The sequence below is a fragment of the Notolepis coatsorum genome, assembly GCF_963971535.1.
Source record: "Notolepis coatsorum genome assembly, chromosome: 2".
NCBI lineage: Eukaryota > Metazoa > Chordata > Actinopteri > Aulopiformes > Paralepididae > Notolepis > Notolepis coatsorum.
Genome location: NC_140166.1, coordinates 69170263 through 69195406, shown reverse-complemented (window position 1 = coordinate 69195406; position 25144 = coordinate 69170263). Strand labels below are relative to the sequence as shown.

General features: G+C 43.4%; 1 protein-coding gene across 1 annotated transcript in view; it reads left to right on the top strand.

Annotated features, from left to right (window-relative positions):
* The window catches only part of phkb (phosphorylase kinase, beta), a gene marked incomplete at its 5' end in the record, with an annotated part of 318550 nt that overhangs the window by 169514 nt on the left and 123892 nt on the right, over positions 1–25144 (top strand). Inside the window, 2 exon segments of the mRNA XM_084307537.1 lie at positions 6212–6370; positions 7847–7941. Coding sequence (XP_084163663.1) covers positions 6212–6370; positions 7847–7941 — 254 coding nt within the window.

Here is a 25144-nt window from a genome sequence, read left to right as displayed (position 1 = left end):
CTAGTTATTATCAGTCTACTTCTATATATATATAGTTATTATCAGTCTACATCTATCTAGTTATTATCAGTCTACCTCTATCAGTCGGATCCGATTCCCTCCCGTCCCCCTCTAGGGGGTCCGGGGTATCGGGTCCTCCCCGGTTCTGATTGTTGTGGGGGGCCTCAGCGGGTACATTTGTCGAGCTTCCGCTCTGCTCAGCTCCTGTGGTCCACTACGAGCAGAGCGTAAGCTATACGATAATATAACATACGGTTATCCTATAACCATAGTTATATGAGTATAGCGAGCGCTCTGCTCGGACTCACTGAGGACCCCATGGTCTTCGCCTTCGGTGGTGAAAGACTTGGGAAGGAGCTGTTAGTATGGCCACGACCCCGCTTATGTAGAGGAGCGGATGTGGGTGTGGCCAGGCGGATGGGTGTGTACATGTGGAGAAATTGTATTCAGAATTAGATTGAAAGGGATAGGGTTCCAATAGAGCAGAGCGCCCGCTATACTCATATAACTATGGTTATAGGATAACCGTATGTTATTATCAGTCTACCTCTATCTAGTTATTATCAGTCTACTTCTATCTATCTTGTTACAGACTGCAGTCATTGCTCTTGTAAAACATCCATATCCATAGACACCCAGCGCTCGCTGTGGCCCCGTGTCACTGATGATTCCATTCAACACATCAAGCTCTCGTCAGCTTTGACACTCACCTGCACTCTATGGCAGCAGGAGTATCTTTCCAGAAGGACAACGCAGGGTGATTTAAACCTGACTCACTTGTGCGCGTCTGCAGGTGTGAGTGCTGGACGTGTATAGAGGTTAAAAATAACATTCAGATACAGAAGAACGAATGTGTGTGTGGTGAGAGGGGGGTAAACACACATACTGTTGTATCACAGTGTGTGTGTGTGTGTGTGTGTCTGTGTTTATGATAGATAGTGTGTGTTTGTGTGTGTTTATGATAGATAGTCTGTGTCTGTGTGTGTTTATGATAGATAGTGCGTGTGTGTGTGTGTTTATGATAGATAGTGTGCATGTGTGTGTGTTTATGATACAGTAGATAGTGTGCGTGTGTGTGTGAGTGTGTGTGTGGGGGGAGGGGGGTAGACGGTGATAGCACAGTGTGTGTGATGCACACCGTCTGACAGTCGTATCATTTGAAAACCAGCAGGAGGGGAGCTGTTCTATATAACCTTGTGAGACTCCCACAGTGCCATGCAGACAGATAGGATTATAGGGGTCACTTCCGCTGTTATCTAATAAGTAACCAGGCCTGGTGTTATTCCTGTGTGTGTTGGAGTGAGCTTCTGTATTGGGAGACATATGATGGAGCATGGCACTAAAACTGCTGGGGGTTAGAGGTGGATTCCCACCAAGGCATCCCATAATACTACATTACATTATAACTCAGAGGGCGACAGTGGCTCGGGAGGTACAGTAGAGCAGTCGTCTGGCAATCCGGAGGTTCCCGGTTCGATTCCCGCTCCTCCCGGGCAGCGTGTCGAAGTGTCCTTGAGCAAGACACTTAACCCCTAATTGCTCCCGATGAGCAGGTCGGCACCTTGCACGGTCGCCTCCGCCGTCGGTGTGTGAATGTGTGAGTGAAAGGGTAAAATGTGAGGAACAAATTGTAAAGCGCTTTGGATAAAAGCGCTATATAAAAAAGCAGCCATTTACCATTTGTACATCAGAATCAGAATCAGAAAGGTCTTTATTGCCAAGTAGTTTACACATACAAGGAATTTGATTTGGTCGTTTTTTGATGCGCCATTAACGGACAGACAATTAAGGTAGAAACAAATAAAGGGTAGAATAAAATAAATGGAATATAAACCAAGTTAAAACAAAAGAATAGAATATAATTGGAATGGAGGACTTTTACTTTGATCAGAGTACTCATTTATCTGAGTATTTCTACTTTTACTTAAGTAAAGGAACTGTGCACTGTCCAATACACTGCTCGCTATAATGCGTCATTCCTAAGCACTTCACACTATAATGCATCATTCCTAAGCACTTCACACTATAATGCATCATTCATAAGCATTGCACACTATAATGCATCATTCATAAGCATTTCACACTATGATGCATCATTCCTAAGCATTTCACACTATAATGCATCATTCCTAAGCATTTCACACTATGATGCATCATTCCTAAGCACTTCACACTATAATGCATCATTCATAAGCATTCCACACTATGATGCATCATTCATAAGCATTTCACACTATAATGCATCATTCCTAAGCATTCCACACTGATGCATCATTCATAAGCATTCCACACTATGATGCATCATTCATAAGCATTTCACACTATGATGCATCATTCATAAGCATTCCACACTATGATGCATCATTCATAAGCATTTCACACTATGATGCATCATTCCTAAGCATTTCACACTATGATGCATCATCCCTAAGCACTTCACACTATAATGCATCATTCATAAGCATTTCACACTATGATGCATCATCCCTAAGCATTTCACTCACTGTTTAGTTAACAGCACTACTGTCATTAAATAGATCATCCTACAGCTCCGATGCTGGATAGTTAAGTTGTGATTTAGTCAAGACAAAGATATTCAGATAAACACATGTAATAATAATAATAATACACTGTATTTGTATAGCACCTTGCATACAAGAATTGCAGCTCAAAGTGCTTTCAAAGAGCTTCACAGCAGTAAAATAAAAAAAAGACAGGCATAACATGAGCACAGCATTGTCAGATCAAGAGCAATGCACAAGGTCCAGACATAAAATAAACATAAAATAGATAGCAGCAAAATAAACAAAGTCAATATAAGACACAGAACATTAAATCACATCGTTTTTCACATGAGGGTCTACCATCTTAATAGGCCTCTTTGTTTACGGTTTGATTATCACTGATACACATCCTGTTAACTTTAGCGTTTGTGGTTTATGACCCCCGGGAACTCGAACCCACAATGGGACATTAACACCACTGCCATCATCAAAAAGGCCCAGCAGCGCCTGTTACAAAGGGTCAGATTAAACCGAATATATATATTTATTACTTGAGATATATTGTATAGTATTTGTATATCGTCTGATATCCCTTGTATATTCTTTGTACATATACACGGAATATCCCTTTACCTAGTACAGGCCAGACCATAATATTCGTTCTCCTATTGGACAGCGATCCCCTAGGCGCCACGGCCATACCCCCAATGTCTAGTTCAAAGTCACCGCTAAGACATGCCTGGACATGCCCGGTTCTGCGCAGGAATACGAGACAGAAATAAGGCTGGTACTAGATTGTTCACCTTACGTATAAATACGGCGCAGGTGAATACAGCAGTTAGTTACCCCAATAAGTTGAAGCCTCACACCACGATACAACGTGTTGTGAAGTGGGCCCGTTTTGCCCCAAAATAGAGCCTTGAGACCGCGTGCGAATTGATAGCTGATGTGTCAGAGTTTAACGCTGTATCGTCGAGTTCGACCTATTCTATTATTAAGTAATAGTCTATTATGTATAGTGTATCGTGCGGCTACCGTTCTACAGTGACCAGCATTACCAACGTTTCATCGTACCGAGCTAGTGTGCTTATCCAGGCTGGGCGGCCTAACCTGGTGCCGTCATCCGAGGAGCCCTAGACGAGAACCGTGTGGATATGTACACTGGATAACCTACCCGACGACTACAGAGCCCTTTTCGGCTGGATTATATTTTCTTTGGTCCTGTGGCTGTTGGAGCGGAGAATCGTCTACACCCACTACTGTGTGGGATTTACCCTGTGAGGAGCACCGTCGAGCCCGCCTCTAGGACCCCTGAGGCTGGCTAGCTTTCCTCCATGCGGCACTGCATACCGGAGAATAGCTGTTGTTTGTCTACGGATCAAGGGATTATTGCACTGTCTCCTGTACCTGGAGTCTCCTTATTCCTCGTTGACCCAGACTTTTGCTACCGACAAATCCTCTCCCCTGCTGGCTTACAACCGGAGGGACCCCCTTAGTATCTCCAGCTGACCTACTAGTGTACCATATATAATTCTTATGATACAGGTGGTATTAATTATATCCTGCGTAATATGCTCATGGACTTACGCTCTTGACCTATTCATGCACATTCTTCGCCTTACAAGCGCAACTCTCAATCTTGATAAGTAATGTAAGATAATCTTCATGCTCTTATAATAAATATTCTTCTAAACAGTATTTCTTGTGAAGCCGTGTTATTGTGGGGGTGTTCATCTCATATACATGTGTACTGTATGGCCAGTAGTAATGTACATAACTCAGTAGTGGTTTAATGATACCATACTTATTCAATACAGTCAGGGAATTGTACCCCTCAGTTACAGCGCCTGTACTTCCTCAGTTGCAACACCTGCTGGTCCAATTCTACACCGCCATGATCCAAAGCATCCTCACCTCATCCATCACAGTCTGGTACAGTTCCACTGACAAACACACCCAAACACAAACTCCAACGCATCACCAAGACAGCCTCCAAAATAGTTGGCTGCCCCCTCCCCTCTCTGGACTCCATCTACACCTCACGCACAGTCACCCGCTCTGGTAAAATAGTCAGCGATCCCTCCCACCCAGCACACCACTTATTCCAGCGCATGCCCTCGCTACAGGTCAATTTCAACCAGACACACACACGCTTCACAAACAGCTTTTTCCCCACAGCAGTACGAACACTAAACACCCTGCCCCCCCCCCCCCCCCCCCCCCCCATTGCACAGACGGGAAAGCATCCGAACTGAAGTGAACATGAACTGAATTGAACTGACACTAACTGACACTTGTTATATGTGACTGTCCTGTATGTATTTATGTATTTATTGTGGGGATTGGGAGGTGGGAGGCGGGCGTTTGATGTTCCATGTTGATGTCCTTAAATAACATGCTGTACCGCAAACGATTACTGTACCACCAACCATAATTGTGTGGCATTAAAGTATCTTGTATCTTGTATGGTCTAGTCATTTCTACCTGAAAATGGCTTTATTTTATTTCATAACAAACCTGTGTCTCTCCTCTCTCCCCAGACCATAACAAACCTGTATCTCTCCTCTCTCCCTCAGACCGTAACAAACCTGTATCTCTCCTCTCTCCCCATAACAAACCTGTATCTCTCCTCTCTCCTCAGACCATAACAAACCTGTATCTCCCCTCTCTCCCCAGACCATAACAAACATGTATCTCTCCTCTCTCCCTGTAACAAACCTGTATCTCCCCTCTCTCTCCTCAGACCATAACAAACATGTATCTCTCCTCTCTCCCCATAACAAACATGTATCTCTCCTCTCTCCCCGTAACAAACCTGTATCTCCCCTCTCTCTCCTCAGACCATAACAAACATGTATCTCTCCTCTCTCCCCGTAACAAACCTGTATCTATCCTCTCTCCCCGTAACAAACCTGTATCTCCCCTCTCTCCCCATAATAAACCTGTATCTATCCTCTCTCCCCAGACCATAACAAACCTGTATCTCCCCTCTCTCCCCGTAACAAACATGTATCTCTCCTCTCTCCCCGTAACAAACCTGTATCTCTCCTCTCTCCCCGTAACAAACATGTATATCTCCTCTCTCCCCGTAACAAACCTGTATCTCCCCTCTCTCTCATCAGACCATAACAAACATGTATCTCTCCTCTCTCCCCGTAACAAACATGTATCTCTCCTCTCTCCCCGTAACAAACCTGTATCTCCCCTCTCTCTCATCAGACCATAACAAACATGTATCTCTCCTCTCTCCCCGTAACAAACATGTATCTCTCCTCTCTCCCCAGACCATAACAAACCTGTATCTCCCCTATCTCCCCGTAACAAACCTGTATCTCTCCTCTCTCCCCGTAACAAACCATTATCCCCCCTCTCTCCTCAGACCATAACAAACATGTATCTCCCCTCTCTCCCCGTAACAAACCTGTATCTCTCCTCTCTCCCCGTAACAAACCATTATCTCCCCTCTCTCCTCAGACCATAACAAACCTGTATCTCTCCCCTCTCTCCCCATAATAAACCTGTATCTCCTCTCCTCTCCTCTCTCCCCGTAACAAACCTGTATCTCTCCTCTCTCCCCGTAACAAACCATTATCTCCCCTCTCTCCTCAGACCATAATAAACATGTATCTCTCCTCTCTCCCCGTAACAGACCTGTATCTCTCCTCTCTCCCCATAATAAACCTGTATCTCCCCTCCTCTCTCCTCAGGCCACGCGGTGGTTCCTAAATACTACTATGTGCCGGCGGACTTCGTGGAGGGGGAACAGAAGACCCCCGGGAGCCAGAAGCGTTTCCCGAGCAACACGGGCCGCGACGGGATGTACTTCCTGTGGGGGCAGGCCCTGCTCAGCACCGCCAGGCTGCTGGGTACGTCTCCCTGCGTGCGTGTGCGTGTGTGTGTGTATGTATGTATGTATGTGTATGTGTATGTGTGTGCGCGTGTGTGTAGCCTTTGGCAAATGCATTTGTACCTGTCCTGATGAAAGGGTCATCATGGTATTTTGAAAAAAGGTATCATGATATTTCCAATGAAATGCCATCAGTATCATGGTTTGCAAATGTGGTACCATGGCCGATGCATGACTTTTAGCACAGCAGTAACCATGGTAAGTTATTTATACAATGGCAGTACCATGCTATGTTATTTATACAATGGCAGTAACCATGGAAAGTTATTTATACAATGGCAGTACCATAGTAAGTTATTTATACAATGGCAGTACCATAGTCAAACTAAACATATCATCAAACTACCATTACACTTTTTCACAAGGGTGGCCAATGATTACAATTGCAATGTGTGGGGGATGGAATATTGGTCTCCAGCACACACCAAGAGAGAAGAACATATTATACGATCACACCAAGAGAGAAGAACATATTATACGATCACACCAAGAGAGAAGAACATATTATACGATCACACCAAGAGAGAAGAACATATTATACGATCACACCAAGAGAGAAGAACCTATTATACGATCACACCATGAGAGAAGAACCTATTATACGATCACACCAAGAGAGAAGAACCTATTATACGATCACACCAAGAGAGAAGAACCTATTATATGATCACACCAAGAGAGAAGAACCTATTATACTATATTAGAGAGTAGCATGAAAAACAGGAGTCAGGATTAAAGCAATACACTGGCATGCATGCGTGCGTGCGCGCGCTAAGGCTGTCCCCGAAGCCTGTTTCTGGGATTCGAACTTCGTCAGGGTTTTTTGAAACTTTTATTTTTATTTTTCACAATTTTACTTTTTTTAAATAATATATATATATATATATATATTTTTTTTATAAATATCCTCAAACTAAATTCTCAATTTGAATAAAGTAATTAATCTGATTTTTTTTAATGAATATAACTCATCAGTTTCTTTTAATACTATAATATTAGTGTAGCCTAATCTTTATCTGCAACTGTGAAGAAAGACCCCATTGGTTTAAACGCAATGAATAGACACAAAAAAAATATATAAAAAAAGAAAAGAATATATATATATATATATATATATATATATATTATTTTGTATTAAAAAAATGTAATTCTAATGTTGATTTAGAATTTGAATGCCAACCCAACGAACGAAGGTTCGAACATTCGAACGTTTGGGCTCAGCCCTAGTGTGCACATGCGTGAATGTGAGACACAGGTTGGAAAGTGCTTTAGATAAAAGCGTTGTATAAATACAGTCCATTTACCATGTTTTAGGTGAGGCTTTACGTGCTACAGGAATAGCAGGGGACGAATGTAGTCAAATTCATTAACTTCGGATACTGTGTGTGTGCGTGTGTCTGTGTCTGTGTGCGTGTTTCTGTTTCTGTATCTCCAGTGGACGAGCTGATCAGTCCAAAGGACATCGACCCCATCGGACGATACGTCCCTCCCCAGGAGCAGAGGAACGTCAGCATGAGATACTCCAACCAGGTGAGACGCCCCCGCTCTGTCAGCTACCTGGGCTTCTTTAACCTCGTTCCCAGTTCTATCTCCTCCGTGAGATAAAGCCTGGTAAAGAACTAACGGCCGAAAGTGTGTTTAAACGAGGAAATAATTGTGCACTTCACACGTTTCTATAATTGTTTTGTCGAAACCGGAAAGCCTGTAGCCTGTACTTCCGTTTACACACTTTAGGAGGCATATCTTGTCCAGCCTACCTGTGCGCCTGTACGTTAATGCCAAGCAAGCAGTGCAAAAATGCTTCCGCATTCGTCACCGCACGCTAGTGCGGTAAAGCGCCCTTCTTTTCAGACAAATGCTACCGTGCGTGCACCGGCGGCGGCGTGCTCGCTCAGGTGCGTGCGTGCGCCGGCGTGCTCGCGCGAGGTGCCCGCGCATGCGCATGAGATCCCGCCTTGAGCGGAGCTCAATATATATAAGTCACCGCCCCTTATTCAGTATCTACCAATAGCTCAATTGGCAAGGACACATGGCTGTGGATCCTATGGCTTGTTTGCTGGCGAGTTCGAATCCCATCGAAAATATTTTTTAACGTGATTTTTTTTTAACGTGTATTATTTCGCCGGTTAAGGTTATTTCGCCGGTTAAGGTTAGGCATGGTTAAGGTTAAGGTTAAGGTTAGGCATTGTTTCGGAGTTGGTTAAGGTTAGAACGGTTAAGTTTAGGCGCTGTTAAGGAGCTGGTTAAGGTTAGAGTTTGTCAAAGAGAATGGCAATATAATTTCTATGGTTAAGGTTAGGCATGGTTTCGGAGTTGGTTAAGGTTAGAACGGTTAAGTTTAGGCGTTGTTAAGGAGCTGGTTAAGGTTAGAGTTTGTCAAAGAGAATGGCAATAGACAGCCTATTTCCGCGCGACCTGGGCGCTGGGCGGCGGAAAATGAAAGGCGCATTACTGCATGCCACTACGATAAATTTTTGCACTGCTTGCTTGGCATAAAGCTACACGCTACCTGTGCTCGGTCACAGCCACGCCCCCTGCTCGGTCACAGCCACGCCCCCTGCTCGGTCACAGCCACGCCCCCTGCTCGGTCACAGCCACGCCCTGCTCGGTCACAGCCACGCCCTGCTCGGTCACAGCCACGCCCCCTGCTCGGTCACAGCCACGCCCCCTGCTCGGTCACAGCCACGCCCTGCTCGGTCACAGCCACGCCCTGCTCGGTCACAGCCACGCCCTGCTCGGTCACAGCCACGCCCCCTGCTCGGTCACAGCCACGCCCTGCTTGGTCACAGCCACGCCCTTCCGAGGCAAAGCGAGTCTGTGAGCATGGTGCCATCCGGCTTGTCGAAAGAGAGTGTAAGGAACGAGGTCTGAATAGAAACAAGGTCTCAATAGAACGAGGTCTGAATAGAACGAGGTCTGAATAGAAACAAGGTCTCAATAGAACGAGGTATGAATAGAACGAGGTCTGAATAGAAACAAGGTCTCAATAGAACGAGGTCTGAATAGAAACAAGGTCTCAATAGAAACAAGGTCTCAATAGAACGAGGTCTGAATAGAACGAGGTCTGAATAGAACGAGGTCTGAATAGAACAAGGTCTGAATAGAAACAAGGTCTCAATAGAACGAGGTCTGAATAGAACAAGGTCTGAATAGAAACAAGGTCTCAATAGAACGAGGTCTGAATAGAAACAAGGTCTCAATAGAACGAGGTCTGAATAGAACGAGGTCTGAATAGAAACAAGGTCTCAATAGAACGAGGTCTGAATAGAACGAGGTCTGAATAGAAACGAGGTCTGAATAGAAACAAGGTCTCAATAGAACGAGGTCTGAATAGAACGAGGTCTGAATAGAACAAGGTCTGAATAGAACGAGGTCTGAATAGAACGAGGTCTGAATAGAAACAAGGTCTCAATAGAACGAGGTCTGAATAGAACGAGGTCTGAATAGAAACAAGGTCTCAATAGAACGAGGTCTGAATAGAACGAGGTCTGAATAGGAACGAGGTCTGAATAGAACGAGGTCTGAATAGAAACAAGGTCTGAATAGGAACGAGGTCTGAATAGAATCAAGGTCTCAATAGAACGAGGTCTGAATAGAACGAGGTCTGAATAGAACGAGGTCTGAATAGAAACAAGGTCTGAATAGAAACAAGGTCTCAATAGAACGAGGTCTGAATAGAAACAAGGTCTCAATAGAACAAGGTCTGAATAGAAACAAGGTCTGAATAGAAACAAGGTCTCAATAGAACGAGGTCTGAATAGAACGAGGTCTGAATAGAACGAGGTCTGAATAGAAACAAGGTCTCAATAGAACGAGGTCTGAATAGAACGAGGTCTGAATAGAAACGAGGTCTGAATAGAAACAAGGTCTCAATAGAACGAGGTCTGAATAGAACGAGGTCTGAATAGAACAAGGTCTGAATAGAACGAGGTCTGAATAGAACGAGGTCTGAATAGAACGAGGTCTGAATAGAAACAAGGTCTCAATAGAACGAGGTCTGAATAGAACGAGGTCTGAATAGAAACAAGGTCTCAATAGAACGAGGTCTGAATAGAACGAGGTCTGAATAGGAACGAGGTCTGAATAGAAACAAGGTCTGAATAGGAACGAGGTCTGAATAGAATCAAGGTCTCAATAGAACGAGGTCTGAATAGAACGAGGTCTGAATAGAACGAGGTCTGAATAGAACGAGGTCTGAATAGAACGAGGTCTGAATAGAACGAGGTCTCAATAGAACGAGGTCTGAATAGAAACAAGGTCTCAATAGAACAAGGTCTGAATAGAAACAAGGTCTGAATAGAAACAAGGTCTCAATAGAACGAGGTCTGAATAGAACGAGGTCTGAATAGAAACGAGGTCTGAATAGAAACAAGGTCTCAATAGAACGAGGTCTGAATAGAACGAGGTCTGAATAGAACAAGGTCTGAATAGAACAAGGTCTGAATAGAACGAGGTCTGAATAGAACGAGGTCTGAATAGAACGAGGTCTGAATAGAATCAAGGTCTCAATAGAACGAGGTCTGAATAGAACGAGGTCTGAATAGAACGAGGTCTGAATAGAACGAGGTCTGAATAGAACGAGGTCTGAATAGAACGAGGTCTGAATAGAACGAGGTCTCAATAGAACGAGGTCTGAATAGAAACAAGGTCTCAATAGAACGAGGTCTGAATAGAAACAAGGTCTGAATAGAAACAAGGTCTCAATAGAACGAGGTCTGAATAGAACGAGGTCTGAATAGAACGAGGTCTGAATAGAAAAGAGGTCTCAATAGAACGAGGTCTGAATAGAACGAGGTCTGAATAGAACGAGGTCTGAATAGAAACAAGGTCTCAATAGAACGAGGTCTGAATAGAAACGGTCTCAATAGAACAAGGTCTGAATAGAAACAAGGTCTCAATAGAACAAGGTCTGAATAGAAACAAGGTCTGAATAGAAACAAGGTCTGAATAGAAACAAGGTCTGAATAGAACGAGGTCTGAATAGAAAAGAGGTCTCAATAAAACGAGGTCTGAATAGAAACAAGGTCTCAATAGAAACGAGGTCTGAATAGAACGAGGTCTGAATAGAAACGAGGTCTGAATAGGAACGAGGTCTGAATAGAACGAGGTCTGAATAGAAACGAGGTCTGAATAGGAACGAGGTCTGAATAGAAACGAGGTCTGAATAGAAACAAGGTCTGAATAGAAACGAGGTCTGAATAGGAACGAGGTCTGAATAGAAACGAGGTCTGAATATAATGTGGTCTGAATAGAAAAGAGGTCTGAATAGAAACAAGGTCTGAATAGAAACAAGGTCTGAATAGGAAACAAGGTCTGAATAGAAACAAGGTCTGAATAGAAACGAGGTCTGAATAGAAACAAGGTCTGAATAGAAACGAGGTCTGAATAGGAAACAAGGTCTGAATAGAAACGAGGTCTGAATAGGAACGAGGTCTGAATAGGAACGAGGTCTGAATAGGAACAAGGTCTGAATAGAAAAGAGGTCTGAATAGAAACGAGGTCTGAATAGAAACGAGGTCTGAATAGCTGGCATTAGCCGCTGGTATCCATTGGAGAACATCTCATTCATTGTCTGCATCGTCACAGCAGGGAGCATCGCGAAGCGGCCACAGAATGATGCTTGCACCGTGACGACACAAATTCACAATCTATAAGCGCACTCTCTGCTGGCCATGTGGGACGTATCCTCCTCATTGGCATTCGGGCTATCGAGTGGAAACTTACATTGAATCTGGTCCATGGACTGATTGATTGATTGATTGATTGATTGATTGATTGATTGATTGAAAATTGTATTAACAGATTGCAGAATGGGTGCAATACAGTACGGCTCAATACACACAATTGTTAAGGGGATGCAGACCAGAGAAAGACTTTAGTCTCGTTTACATCAGGGTCCCCTGTTTTCAATGCATAACATTAATTGAATGATGACACGTCCAGAAGGCATCACCGTACTGACTCTTATCCACTGCCTGAAGCCGTCACCGTGGGCCCCGGGGGCCAGACTCTGAGCCAGACACCTGGTCCTCCACCGTGGGCCCCGGGGCCAGACTCTGAGCCAGAGACCTGGTCCTCCACCGTGGGCCCCGGGAGCCAGACTCTGAGCCAGAGACCTGGTCCTCCACCGGGGGCCCCGGGGCCAGACTCTGAGCCAGAGACCTGGTCCTCCACCGTGGGCCCCGGGAGCCAGACTCTGAGCCAGAGACCTGGTCCTCCACCGGGGGCCCCGGGGCCAGACTCTGAGCCAGAGACCTGGTCCTCCACCGTGGGCCCCGGGGCCAGACTCTGAGCCAGAGACCTGGTCCTCCACCGGGGGCCCCGGGGCCAGACTCTGAGCCAGAGACCTGGTCCTCCACCGTGGGCCCCGGAGCCAGACTCTGAGCCAGAGACCTGGTCCTCCATCGGGTGGAAGAATGGCCTCTCTGAATATAAAACAATCCGCGAGGCCTAGTAATCATTGATCCAAAAGTAAACAACAGGGGGTAGCCCCCCCCCCCCCCCCCCCCCCCCCCACCAGCAGACGGAACGATGCAGGCTCTCATTCTCCAGTTGATGAATTGAGGTTTAGGTAAAATACGAGTTTGATGTATTGTGTTTGTCTATTTGGCAGTAGAGCGGGGCACAGGGTTGTAAACATTGCGGGTTGAAAGTACTAGATGTACAGCATCTTCTGATGGGTTATTAAGAAAGTCTACTTTCCAAACTCTGAATAAACATTGATATGGTCCCATATATATATTGTGGCTTTAATCCAAGTCTTAGGAGACGTCCCTGAGGAGGACGGGAGTGATGGAGACGCGGAGACAAGAACACTGTCCTGCTCTCTGTCCTGCTCTCCTCTCTGTCCTCCTCTCTGTCCTGCTCTCCTCTCTGTCCTGCTCTCCTCTCTGTCCTGCTCTCCTCTCTGTCCTCCTCTCTGTCCTGTCCTGCTCTCTGTCCTGCTCTCCTCTCTCCTGTCCTGCTCTCTGTCCTGTCCTGCTCTCTGTCCTGCTCTCCTCTCTCCTGTCCTGCTCTCTGTCCTGTCCTGCTCTCTGTCCTGCTCTCCTCTCTGTCCTGCTCTCCTCTCTGTCCTGCTCTCCTCTCTGTCCTCCTCTCTGTCCTGTCCTGCTCTCTGTCCTGCTCTCCTCTCTGTCCTGCTCTCCTCTCTGTCCTGCTCTCCTCTCTGTCCTCCTCTCTGTCCTGTCCTGCTCTCTGTCCTGCTCTCCTCTCTCCTGTCCTGCTCTCTGTCCTGCTCTCCTCTCTCCTGTCCTGCTCTCTGTCCTGTCCTGCTCTCTGTCCTGTCCTGCTCTCTGTCCTGTCCTGCTCTCTGTCCTGCTCTCCTCTGTCCTGCTCTCCGTCCTGCTCTCCTCTGTCCTGCTCTCCTCTCTCCTCTATGATTGATCCCTCCAGCCCAGCTCCTGTGGATTGTCTTGTATTGTACGTGTCGTGCTGATAAAGGCACCACGGGGCGTGCGAGCCGGGAGAGATGAGCGGAGAGAGATAGACGGACAGCCGGAGAGGATGAAATGGAGAGGAGGGGGAGAGGAAGAAGAAGAGACAGATTTACTGAGACGAGGAGCGTGGGGCAAACTGCCAGGTGGCGAGGGAAGGCGCTCTGTGTCTAATTCACTGTGGCTGCAGCTAATTACACCTCTGGTCACACTGTGCGCACGGAGCACGGCGTGCAGGCGCTCTCGTTTGGTGGCGTGAGTTCCGCCCGTGACACAGTTCCAAATGCCAAATGTGAAAGATGATAAGTTCAACAGCTGTTGGCAAAGTGTCAGGGGTTCTCAGAGGGGATTAATTCTCCTTTATTGAGGTTAATCACAATCTTTAGTTGGACCTTGCTCAAGCAGATATCCTTTAAGATGTTGATCTTAAAGGATGAATAGATATTAGGGTTGTTACAGTGTAGCTCTGTTCTTTCCCGTTTCCTTTCGATATCCTGCTATCATTTAGAGCAGGGGTTCTCAAACGTGTTCATGCCGTGACCCCATTTTATTTAGGATTTTTTTTTTGGGGACCCCACACTTAATGTATCACGTAATTTCAATGTGGAATTATTCAAATAAAAGCACACGTTGTTGAACTTGATCATGCATATTTATTAGAAAATGTAAGTACAGCACTATGTTATCAATATACATTTATAAAAACGAGGCATATTTAGCGAAAATATGTTGCCAGAACATAACAAAAATGTAATAAAATAATTAGGGATGTTCGATATTGACTTTTTTACCGATAGCGATATACCGATATTGTCCAACTCTTAATTTCCGATACCGATATATGCAGGGTTTCCCCCCCCCCCAAAAAACGGAATAATTTCAGGTAATTAACATTACATATCTCTTGTTATGGAATTAACACATTACATACTTTTGACAATAAATAAAATCAGAATTTGTTCTTACTTGCTTGCCTGAGTAAAGAAAGGTCAAATAAATGTAAAAAGGTATTTTTTTGAAAACCGATACCGATCATTTCCGATATCACATTTGAATGCCAATATCGGTAGGCCGATAATATCGGACATCCCTAAAAATAATATATTTGTTTTACTTTCCAATGCCCCACTGTCACCTACCTGCGACCCCAATTTGGGTTGCAACCCGTAGTTTGAGAACCACTGATTTAGAGCATAGTTAAGTAGAGTCACCTATAGAAGTGATCGGAGATGTTGCCTTAGTAAGCTGCATGGTAGGCTATGAGTCATATACAGTATAATGGTCTATGGTAGGCTATGAGTCATGTACAGTATGATGGTCTACGGTAGGCTATAGGGCTGTACCGAATGTCATTTTTTAACATTCAAAGCTTCTATTGAAGTATTCGAACGAAGCTTCGAATGTCTATCCTCAATTTGAATAAAGTGATTAATCTGATTAAAAGCTATTTACAACATATATTTTACAGGATATAAAACAGTTGAACAGTTAAAGTTAATTTGAGTGCCATTGAGCTTCTTCCTTTCTCTCTCCTAACTCTCCTTCTCTCTCTCCTCCCCTTCTCTCCTCATGTCCTCTCCTTCTCTCCTCCTCCCCTCTCCTGCTGTCCTCATATACTGTACTCCCATTCTCTCCTCCTGTCCTCTACTTCTCTCCTCCTGTCCTCCCCTTCTCTCCTCATGTCCTCTCCTCTCCTTCTCTCATCCTGTCCTCTCCTTCTCTCATCTATCTGTCCCTCTATCTCTCCCTCCCCCCTCTATATCTTCCCCATTCTCTCCATTAAACTTAATATATTTGTACCTGGATACTGGCTGGATCAGTGGGATATTTTAATGGCAACAGGAGAGCATTCAAGTTATTTGTTGTTGTGTCGTTTGAATAATTTCTCCCTATCATCCTTTTCATCCTCGCTTTCTTTAGCATCTCCATGATCGTCTTCATCCTCATTTCTCTCAATAGCATCATCTGCATTCTCTCTTTCCTCCACTTCTTCATAATTTCTATCCATAGAATCATCTGCATTTTCTCTTTCCTCCACTTCTTCACAATCTCTCTTCCTGATATCATAATTGCCCTCTTGAATATCTCCATCTGCATTGTCTGTACTGTCTTTATCTAAGGTGGAGCAAATAATATTTGTTTTATAATAGTAATAATATTGTACTGTATATAATATTCATAATGTAGCCTACAATGTTATAATTGTATTATAAAACAATATGTCATATAGCACTACCTTGCCTTGATTGGAATAAACACATGGTTGGCCAATTTAAATGTTTAAGACACATTTCTCTGTCCAAAATAAGCATTATTGACCAGTTAGTACCAGATTTTCAGTTATAATATGGCTCTGTGAGACAAGCTTGTACACATAGCTAGTAGTGATTTAGGATTTACAAATACATACCTGTATCCTTATCTCCTCCCTTACTAGTGTTGCTTTTGAATACATTTTCTAGCTGTTTTTTTTATATTCTTCTCATTTCTTTCTCTCCTTGGCATTCTGTAATCATAGAATATATAGGCCAATGCTGAACCCACTTTTAAGTGTACTACCACTCTTAAGTTATCTTTAAAAAGAAATTCACACTGAACTAGTGCTATGGGTATATTTTGTGCAAATGATCCTAAAATAATTTGTACACTTTATTTCTAAATTGAGAACACAGGTTAGCATAGAATCAGCTAAGCAAGGTACCTGTTTAGTTAGCTAGCTACAGTAGCCTACAGTAGCATAGGCTAAAACATACTGCCATCAATAAAAGCACTTGCAGTGTACATATTAGTATTTAGTAATGCATAATTGGTCAAACAAACTCAATATTTGCAACTTCAAAGAAAGCTTGCTGTATTACCTACCTACCTCACACACAGCAGTAGGATGCAGGGTTACAGCTCAGACTGCATTAAGCCCTCTGGCATCTGAACATTCAATGGATGGAATATTGTAGTGACGGGGCTGCTCAGAGTTGTGCCTCAAGTTCCCAGCATGCTTTGTGCCTCAGTTAAACTAACTTACTCTAACCTAACCTAAAGGATACATTGGGGGGGGGGGGGGGGGGGAATAGGGACAGTGCAGATCGAGAAACATCAAAATGTTAGCTAAATATTAGCCCATCGGTTCCTTGCAAAAACTCTCAAAAAAAAATTTGCTAATGGCCATATAATGTTTTTAGAATATAAGCAGGGTTTAACTATTTTGCAACACCCCTAGACTGTCTTCATCATGTCACCCACTTTGGGAAAGCCTGCCCTGGTAAGCTGCATCACATTTTATCCACTAACAGAGCAGTCATTAACACGTTATTTAATTTTCTTGCTATGTTTTCACGACTCAATAGGGCACTTTAGCTCAATGTTTTCAACTGTGGGGGCACATGGTCAAGTTTAGACCATTGGAAGGGCACCAATGAGCACGTCCTCTAATTTTCGCAACTCAAAAGGGAATTTTAGCGTGATATTTTCAACTGTGGGGGCACATGGTCAAATTTAGACTATTGGAAGGGCACCAATGCGCACGTCCTCTAGTTTTTTCCACTCAAAAGGGCACTTTAGGTTTAGCGCGATGTTTTCAACTGTGGGGGCACATGGTCAAGTTTAAACCATTGGAAGGGCACCAATGGGCACATCCTCTCATTTTTGCTGCTCAAAAGGGCACTTTAGGTTTAGCGCAATGTTTTCAACTGTGGGTGGGGGCACATGGTCATGTTTAACCATTAGAGGGGCACCAATAGGGCACATCCTGTAATTCTTTCCACTCAAAAGGGCACTTTTGCATGACATTATTTAACCGTGGGGCACATGGTCAAGTTTAGACCATTGGAAGAGCACCAATAGGGCACACCCTCAAATTTTTTGCCAATCAAAAGGGCACTTTAGCGCACGTTTTTCAACCGTGGGGGCAACCGCGATCGCCCCCCCCCCCCCCCCCCCCCCCCCCCCCCCGAGTCCGCCAGTGCATTAAAGTGCAGCCTGGAGTGTCTCCTCTGATTCTACAGTCCAACGCTTGACCTCTCGCGTTACTACAGGAACGCGATTGAGACTTTGTTTATACTGGGTAAAAGAAAGATCTGATCAAATCATGATCTGATTTGCCGAAAGCGCTAGCAGCTTGAGACTTGTACCCGTTCTTAAATTGCGAGTAGCAATGGTCTAAAATATTCCCGCCTATGGTGAAACAAGTCACATGCTGATAGAAATTTGGCAACACTTTTCTCAGATTAGCGCTATTAAAATCACCTGCAACCACAATAGCAGCGTCAAAGTTAGCTGCTTGGATTATGTTTACCTCGTCATGAAGCTTGGAAAGTGCGTCGCCTGTATTTGCTTGTGGGGGAATATACACTCCGATCAAAATGGCCGACGTTAATTCTTTCGGGAGAAAGAATGGTCGGCACTTTATAGCTATATACTCCAGGTTTGGGGAGCAGCGGTTTGAAAGCTCCTTCACGTTGCCTGGATCACGCCAATGATCATGAAGGCTATTCCACCTCCCCGCTTTTACCGGAATCTTCCTCCGTGCAATCTTTTCGGTGAATGAAGTGATCGGCCGGTTGAATGGCGTGGTTTTTGGACGTCCGGCGTCAACCACGTCTCGGTGAAGCAGAGAACATTACTATGCATGTGTCTCAGTTGAGTAAACACCGTTAAGCTACAACACACGTATCTCATGGTCTCCTATGGCGATGGGAAATTGAATGGGTTACATATAGGGGTGTAACGATTAGACCCCACAATGATTTGATTGGCTTTGTGTACAGGAACAGAGCTAGCTTCCCTATGATTAGCAGAAAGAGGTTTCAGGAAAAGATTGCCATAGTCACTGTGGGATATTTGTGGATATCCTGAAGAAGAAGGTTCTCAGTCAACCGAGGTTCAGATAATAACAAGGTTTATTAACTGGATAGATAGTAATGTACAAATAGTAGTTAGAGAGAATGGCTGAGGGGCTCTCCCCAGGTGGTCAGCTGAATGACCCAGGTAGAGAGGACCTCGATTGTGGTCGGGAGGAGCCTTATATAGTTAAAAGGGGGGGGTGGGGGGGGGGGGTCCCATTTGATAGGTCAAATGGGTGGGGGAGGGGCACACAGGTAAGGGGACACAGGGGAGGGGAATGTCTTTACATGAGAGAGTTGGGGAATCATTATATTATTCCACATCACCATCCGCACTATGATATTAGTCATTTCAAATTGTCACTCATTCCCATGTCAACGGGAGGTCTAATTAAACTGGATCACACATCTCATTCTCCCTCAGTCTTCTGCAGAGATCTGTGCTTTCTTGATCTCCTCGCTTCAAAGTTTCCTCAATGGAAAGTTGGCCAGGTTATTTGAGCAGGTTGATTGATACTATGTGCAATTACATACCTCGCATGTGTCACAGTTCCGGTTCCACACGTGTCTCATGGTCTCCCATGGCGATGGGAAATTGAATGGGTTGCATATAGGAGTGTAATGATTCAACCCCACAACGATTCGATTGGCTTTGTGTACAGGAACAGAGCTAGCTTCCCTATGATTAGCAGACAGAGGTTTCAGGAAAAGATTGCCATAGTCATTCATGCTAGTCACCCTCCGCACTATGATATTAGTCATTTCAAATTGTCACTCATTCCCATGTCAACGGGAGGTCTAATTAAACTGGATCACACATCTCTATCTCCCTCAGTCTTCTGCAGAGATCTGTGCTTTCTTGCTCTCCTCGCTTCGATAGTATGTGCAATTACATACCTCTCGTGTGTCACAGTTCCGGTTATTTTCCGGTGAAAAATAATACATTTAAAAAGCATTCCCATGGCGATGGGAAATTGAATGGGTTACATGTGGAGGTCTGACGTGCTCGTTTCTTTCACATAAAACCATTTTGAGAGAGATGGACATCTTACTATCAGACTGGATTTGTCAATGGATGAAACGATTGAAGATATGGAATCGTATATTGACGTGTTTTATCATAATATGTCGGCCAAAAATGCCGCTGGACGGGACCACAAATGTAGCGATATGGAGGACTGGCTTCTAAAAGAAATGCGTGAGTCTATGACAAACATGGAAACGCAGCTGGAGAGGTTAGATCTTTTGAAGAAGCTAATTGACTACGTGGAGGAGTTAAAGCAATCGGGGGAATTCAACAACTCCCTGATCGAAGCCTTAAAGAAGGACAACGCTTCTCTCAGGGCTGACGTTATCAGACTACAGCAAGTCACAGGGGAGTTCCAAGAAGAAAACTTTGAAATGCTGAATTAAGTGCTGTATCTACCGAACCGAAGCATGAGAGATAATATACTTATACATGGGCTTCCTGAACAAGATGGTGAAGCGAGGGGAGGTAAGGAAGCTCACTTAAAGTCGGAGCCGATCGTTCAGTCTTTCTTGGCGGACAGTCTGAAGATAGAAAAGCCGGACGCGGACGCGATCCGCTTCGGCAGAGTGCACCGTCTTGGGCAATCCAAGCCAGGGGTCCAGAAGTATCTTCCCATGGTGGCGAGGGTCACTGAGTACATGAAGCATGCCATCATGAAGAATGACACAGTTGGAAGGTACTGGCTTCTCGATGACGGATCAATATCCACCAGAGATCATGAGGAGACAGAAGGAGAGGACGAGGAGGAGACAGGAGGAGAGGACGAGGAGGAGACAGGAGGAGAGGACGAGGAGGAGACAGGAGGAGAGGACGAGGAGGAGAGGACGAGGAGAGGACGAGGAGGAGACAGGAGGAGAGGACGAGGAGGAGACAGGAGGAGAGGACGAGGAGGAGAGGACGAGGAGAGGACGAGGAGGAGACAGGAGGAGAGGACGAGGAGGAGACAGGAGGAGACAGGAGGAGACAGGAGGAGAGGACAAGGAGGAGACAGAAGGAGAGGACGAGGAGGAGACAGGAGGAGAGGACGAGGAGGAGACAGAAGGAGAGGACGAGGAGGAGACAGAAGGAGAGGACGAGGAGGAGACAGGAGGAGAGGACGAGGAGGAGACAGGAGGAGAGGACGAGGAGGAGACAGAAGGAGAGGACGAGGAGGAGACAGGAGGAGAGGACGAGGAGGAGACAGGAGGAGAGGACGAGGAGGAGACAGGAGGAGAGGACGAGGAGGAGACAGGAGGAGAGGACAAGGAGGAGACAGGAGGAGAGGATGAGGAGGAGACAGGAGGAGAGGACGAGGAGGAGACAGGAGGAGAGGACAAGGAGGAGACAGGAGGAGAGGATGAGGAGGAGACAGGAGGAGAAGACGAGGAGGAGACAGGAGGAGAGGACAAGGAGGAGACAGGAGGAGAGGACGAGGAGGAGACAGGAGGAGACAGGAGGAGGAGAGGACGAGGAGGAGACAGGAGGAGAGGACGAGGAGGAGACAGGAGGAGAGGACAAGGAGGAGACAGGAGGAGAGGACGAGGAGGAGACAGGAGGAGAGGACGAGGAGGAGACAGGAGGAGAGGATGAGGAGGAGACAGAAGGAGAGGACGAGGAGGAGACAGGAGGAGAGGACTGCGTCGACTCCATCCAATTATGATGGACGCCATCACCAGCAACAAGAAGATCCGTCTGTTCCTAGATAAACTCTTCATTGATGTGCAGTTGTATCACAACTCCAAAGTTACATATTGGCTGACGGGCGGTGATGAAAAAGCACAGGCAGGCAGGTCTGGCAGCTAATGTGTTTCTCACTGCAGTAAACAATGGCGCATGCTTGTGACACACGCAACCATGGTTGCTATGGTAACTATCCTCATTGACGGTAACATCCAGTTCCTAGGGATGTCTGTTGACCATTTATGTGTGTCCTGTGTTGTTGTAGTGTTTGTTACGTATTTTTATAACATATGTGTTAATAATCATGATAATCATCATAACAGTGTAATATTGTTATACATTCACTATTTTATCTATTATCACTTGTGTATTCAATATCGCAAAGGCAAGGAAAAATATAAAAAGTCGATGTATATCTGTTAAAGGGGAAAAATTATGGAATAGCTTTGACAAAGAAGTAAAAATGTGTAGTTCGCTACATACTTTTAAGAAATTACTCTATTATAAGGTGATACATAAATATAAAACGTCATTATTATCCTAGTTATATTTGATCTATAACATAGCTGTGTTCAAATAGTGACAAAGGGAAAAAGAAAAAGAAAAACACACATATATATAAAAAGAAAAAAGTATAAAAGAAATTAAAAAAAACATAAATAAATGTGTATACGTTTTGTACATACAACTATGAAACATTTGTAACCTTTGCTAAAGGATATACTGAATTATGTTTCTTTTTTGTATTTTAATTTAAAAAAAATTGTGTAAATAGTGTAATGTAAAAAGGGTAGGCAATTATAAGCCTCGGCTTCAGCCTACACCTTTTCGGTCTTTTCTTTTTTATTAAATTTTTTTTTGTAAGTTCTACTACTATGCGTTGTAAAAAAAATTATATTCAGAATCTTATTCCAGTGAAATTGAAACATTATGGCTGCAAGTACACTTGCCTCATTTGAAGCCTACAGTATGTTGATCGGTTGCTGTTATAGACCACCTAGTGCAAATAATGTGTATCTAGAACAAATATGTGACATGTTGGACCAAGTGTGTGATTTGAGTAATGAGATTTATTTTATGGGTGACCTTCATCGATTGGTTTTCATTGAAATGCCCATTGAAAAAATGACTTCTAACAGTAGCAAATGCATGTGGTCTATCACAGGTCATTAACAAACCAACTAGGATATGTTTGAAAAATGATGGTAACCAGGTCTCCACCTGCATTGATCACATTTTTACTAACAATGCGGAGCTATGTTCCAAGGCGGTATCTGTAACTGTTGGCTGTAGCGACCATAACTTAATTGCTATTGTGAGGAAGACTAAAATGCCAAAACTGGGACCTAAAATAATTTACAAAAGATCGTATACAATGTTTAATCAAGACAGCTTTGTGAAGGATGTTAAAAATCTATGTTGGTCAAAGGTGTTGAGGGAAAAAGATCCCGAAAAATCTCTATGGGAATTTGATACCATTTGTATGCCACTTGTTGACAAACGTGCACCATTGAGAAAGTTTACCGTCAGAAGCGTCAGAACACCATGGTTGGATGATGAACTAAAAGAATATGATAGAACGTAATCGAGCTAAATTAATAGCAAATACATCAGGTTATAAATCAGACTGGGAGGTATATTGTAAATTAAGAAATGTTGTTACAAAATGTAATAAAAAGAAGAAATTGTATTATGAAAATATGTTTAATTATATTAAAAATTACAGTAAATTATTATGGAATACTCTAAATGAAATAATGGGCAGGAATAAGAAACCTACCCCATCCTTTCTAGAAACGGAAGGAAAATTCCTCACCAAACCAGTTGAGATTGCTAATCATATTAACAATTATTTTATTGGAAAAGTAGATAATTTAAGGAATAATATGCAAACAATAGATAATGAAAAATCGTATTTATTAATAAAGAATAAAATAATGAAAGATAAAAATTGTAAATTTTATTTTGATAGTGTGACTTTAAGTAATGTAGAACATATGTTAAGTACCAATAAAAACAAACCACCAGGTGTTGACGGTCTTGACGGGAAACTTCTGAAATTGGTCCCTGATTTAATTGCCCCTGCTATCTGTCATATTATAAATCAAACCTTTAGTGAATGTTTGTTTCCGCAACTGTGGAAAACTGCCAAAGTAATACCACTGCCAACAAATTTGAAATTGCCATTCTCAGTATCTAATAGTCGTCCCATAAGTTTACTGCCAGTTTTAAGTAAACTGATGGAAAGAATAGTAAGTGAACAGATTAAATGCTACTTTTCTTTTAACACATTAACCACTGATTTTCAACATGCATATCGTGAAGGACATTCAACAGTGACTGCTTTAACCCAAATGACGGATGATTGGCTGAAAGAGATAGATAAAAAGAAAATGGTTGGTGCTGTCTTGCTTGATTTTACTGCAGCATTTGACATCATGGATCACAAATTCTTACTTAAAAAACTTGAATGTTACGGTTTCTCCTCATCTGCACTATCTTGGATTCAAACTTATTTAGCAAACCGGAAACAAATCGTTTTTTTTAATGGGAGTTACTCAGAAGTTAAAACGGTAAGGTGTGGAGTACCCCAAGGAAGTTGCCTTGGGCCTTTGCTCTAAATGACATGCCTCTTGTCCTAAATAAGTCCTATATTTCTATGTATGCGGATGGTTCAACGATTTACACATCAGCCTCAACAGCCAATGAATTAAATACGGTCCTAAAGGCAGAGTTGCAATCAGTGATGGAATGGATAAAGAATAACAAACTAGTTCTAAACATATCAAAGACAAGTAGCATCATTTTCGGTTCAAACCATATAAAGAACGAACCCAGTCTTGAAACTTTTGATAAGTGATGTCGTAATTAATCAAGTCCAGGAGACTAAACTCCTAGGGGTAACATTAGACAGTAAATTGTCATGGTCACACCATATAAACAATATAGTAGTGAAAATGGGAAGAGGGATTTCTGTTGTTAAAAGATGTGCTCATTTGTTACCACTAAATTATATAAAACAGGTCATTCAAGCTCTGGTTTTGTCAAATATTGACTATTGTCCTGCAGTATGGTCGAATGTAACGACGAATAAACTGAAAAAAATTGCAAATGGTACAAAACAAAGCAGCACCTATAGCGCTTGCAGGAGAATAGTAAATGTAATTTCAAACTCGTGGTAAAACAACATTTTCAACCAAAGAAATTGACATTCCCTAATACATAGTGTGTACGTAAATGAAAATGTATGTGTCTGATAAAGAGATAGGTATATATAGATGAAAAGGCATGTGTCTGATAGTGATATATTATTAAAAGATTGTATAATTGGCTGATATGAACATAGATAATGTATGTAAAAGCTAAATAGTATATTATGCTGTATTGTATATATATATGAATTCATTATGAGTAGGTATTATTGTATTGTATTATGAATTCATAAGGCGTATATATTGTTGTATTGTATTATGAATTTGATTTGGGTTTTTATTGTTGTTTTAATTGTCTGTATGCCATGTGAATGTTGTGAGTGTATAAGTCTGTAACTGTATTTTACGTGTTATGGACCCCAGGAAGAATAGCCCTAGCACTGCTGTGGCTAATGGGGATCCAAATAAACTTAAACTTAAACCTTTCTCTATTCTTGGAGTCAAATAAGGATGATATTCTAGCAGTTTCCGAAACTCATCTGGACAGCTCCTTTGAAGATTCTGAGGTTGAGATTTATGGTTTCTCAATTCACAGACATGATATAAACATGTTTGGTGGTG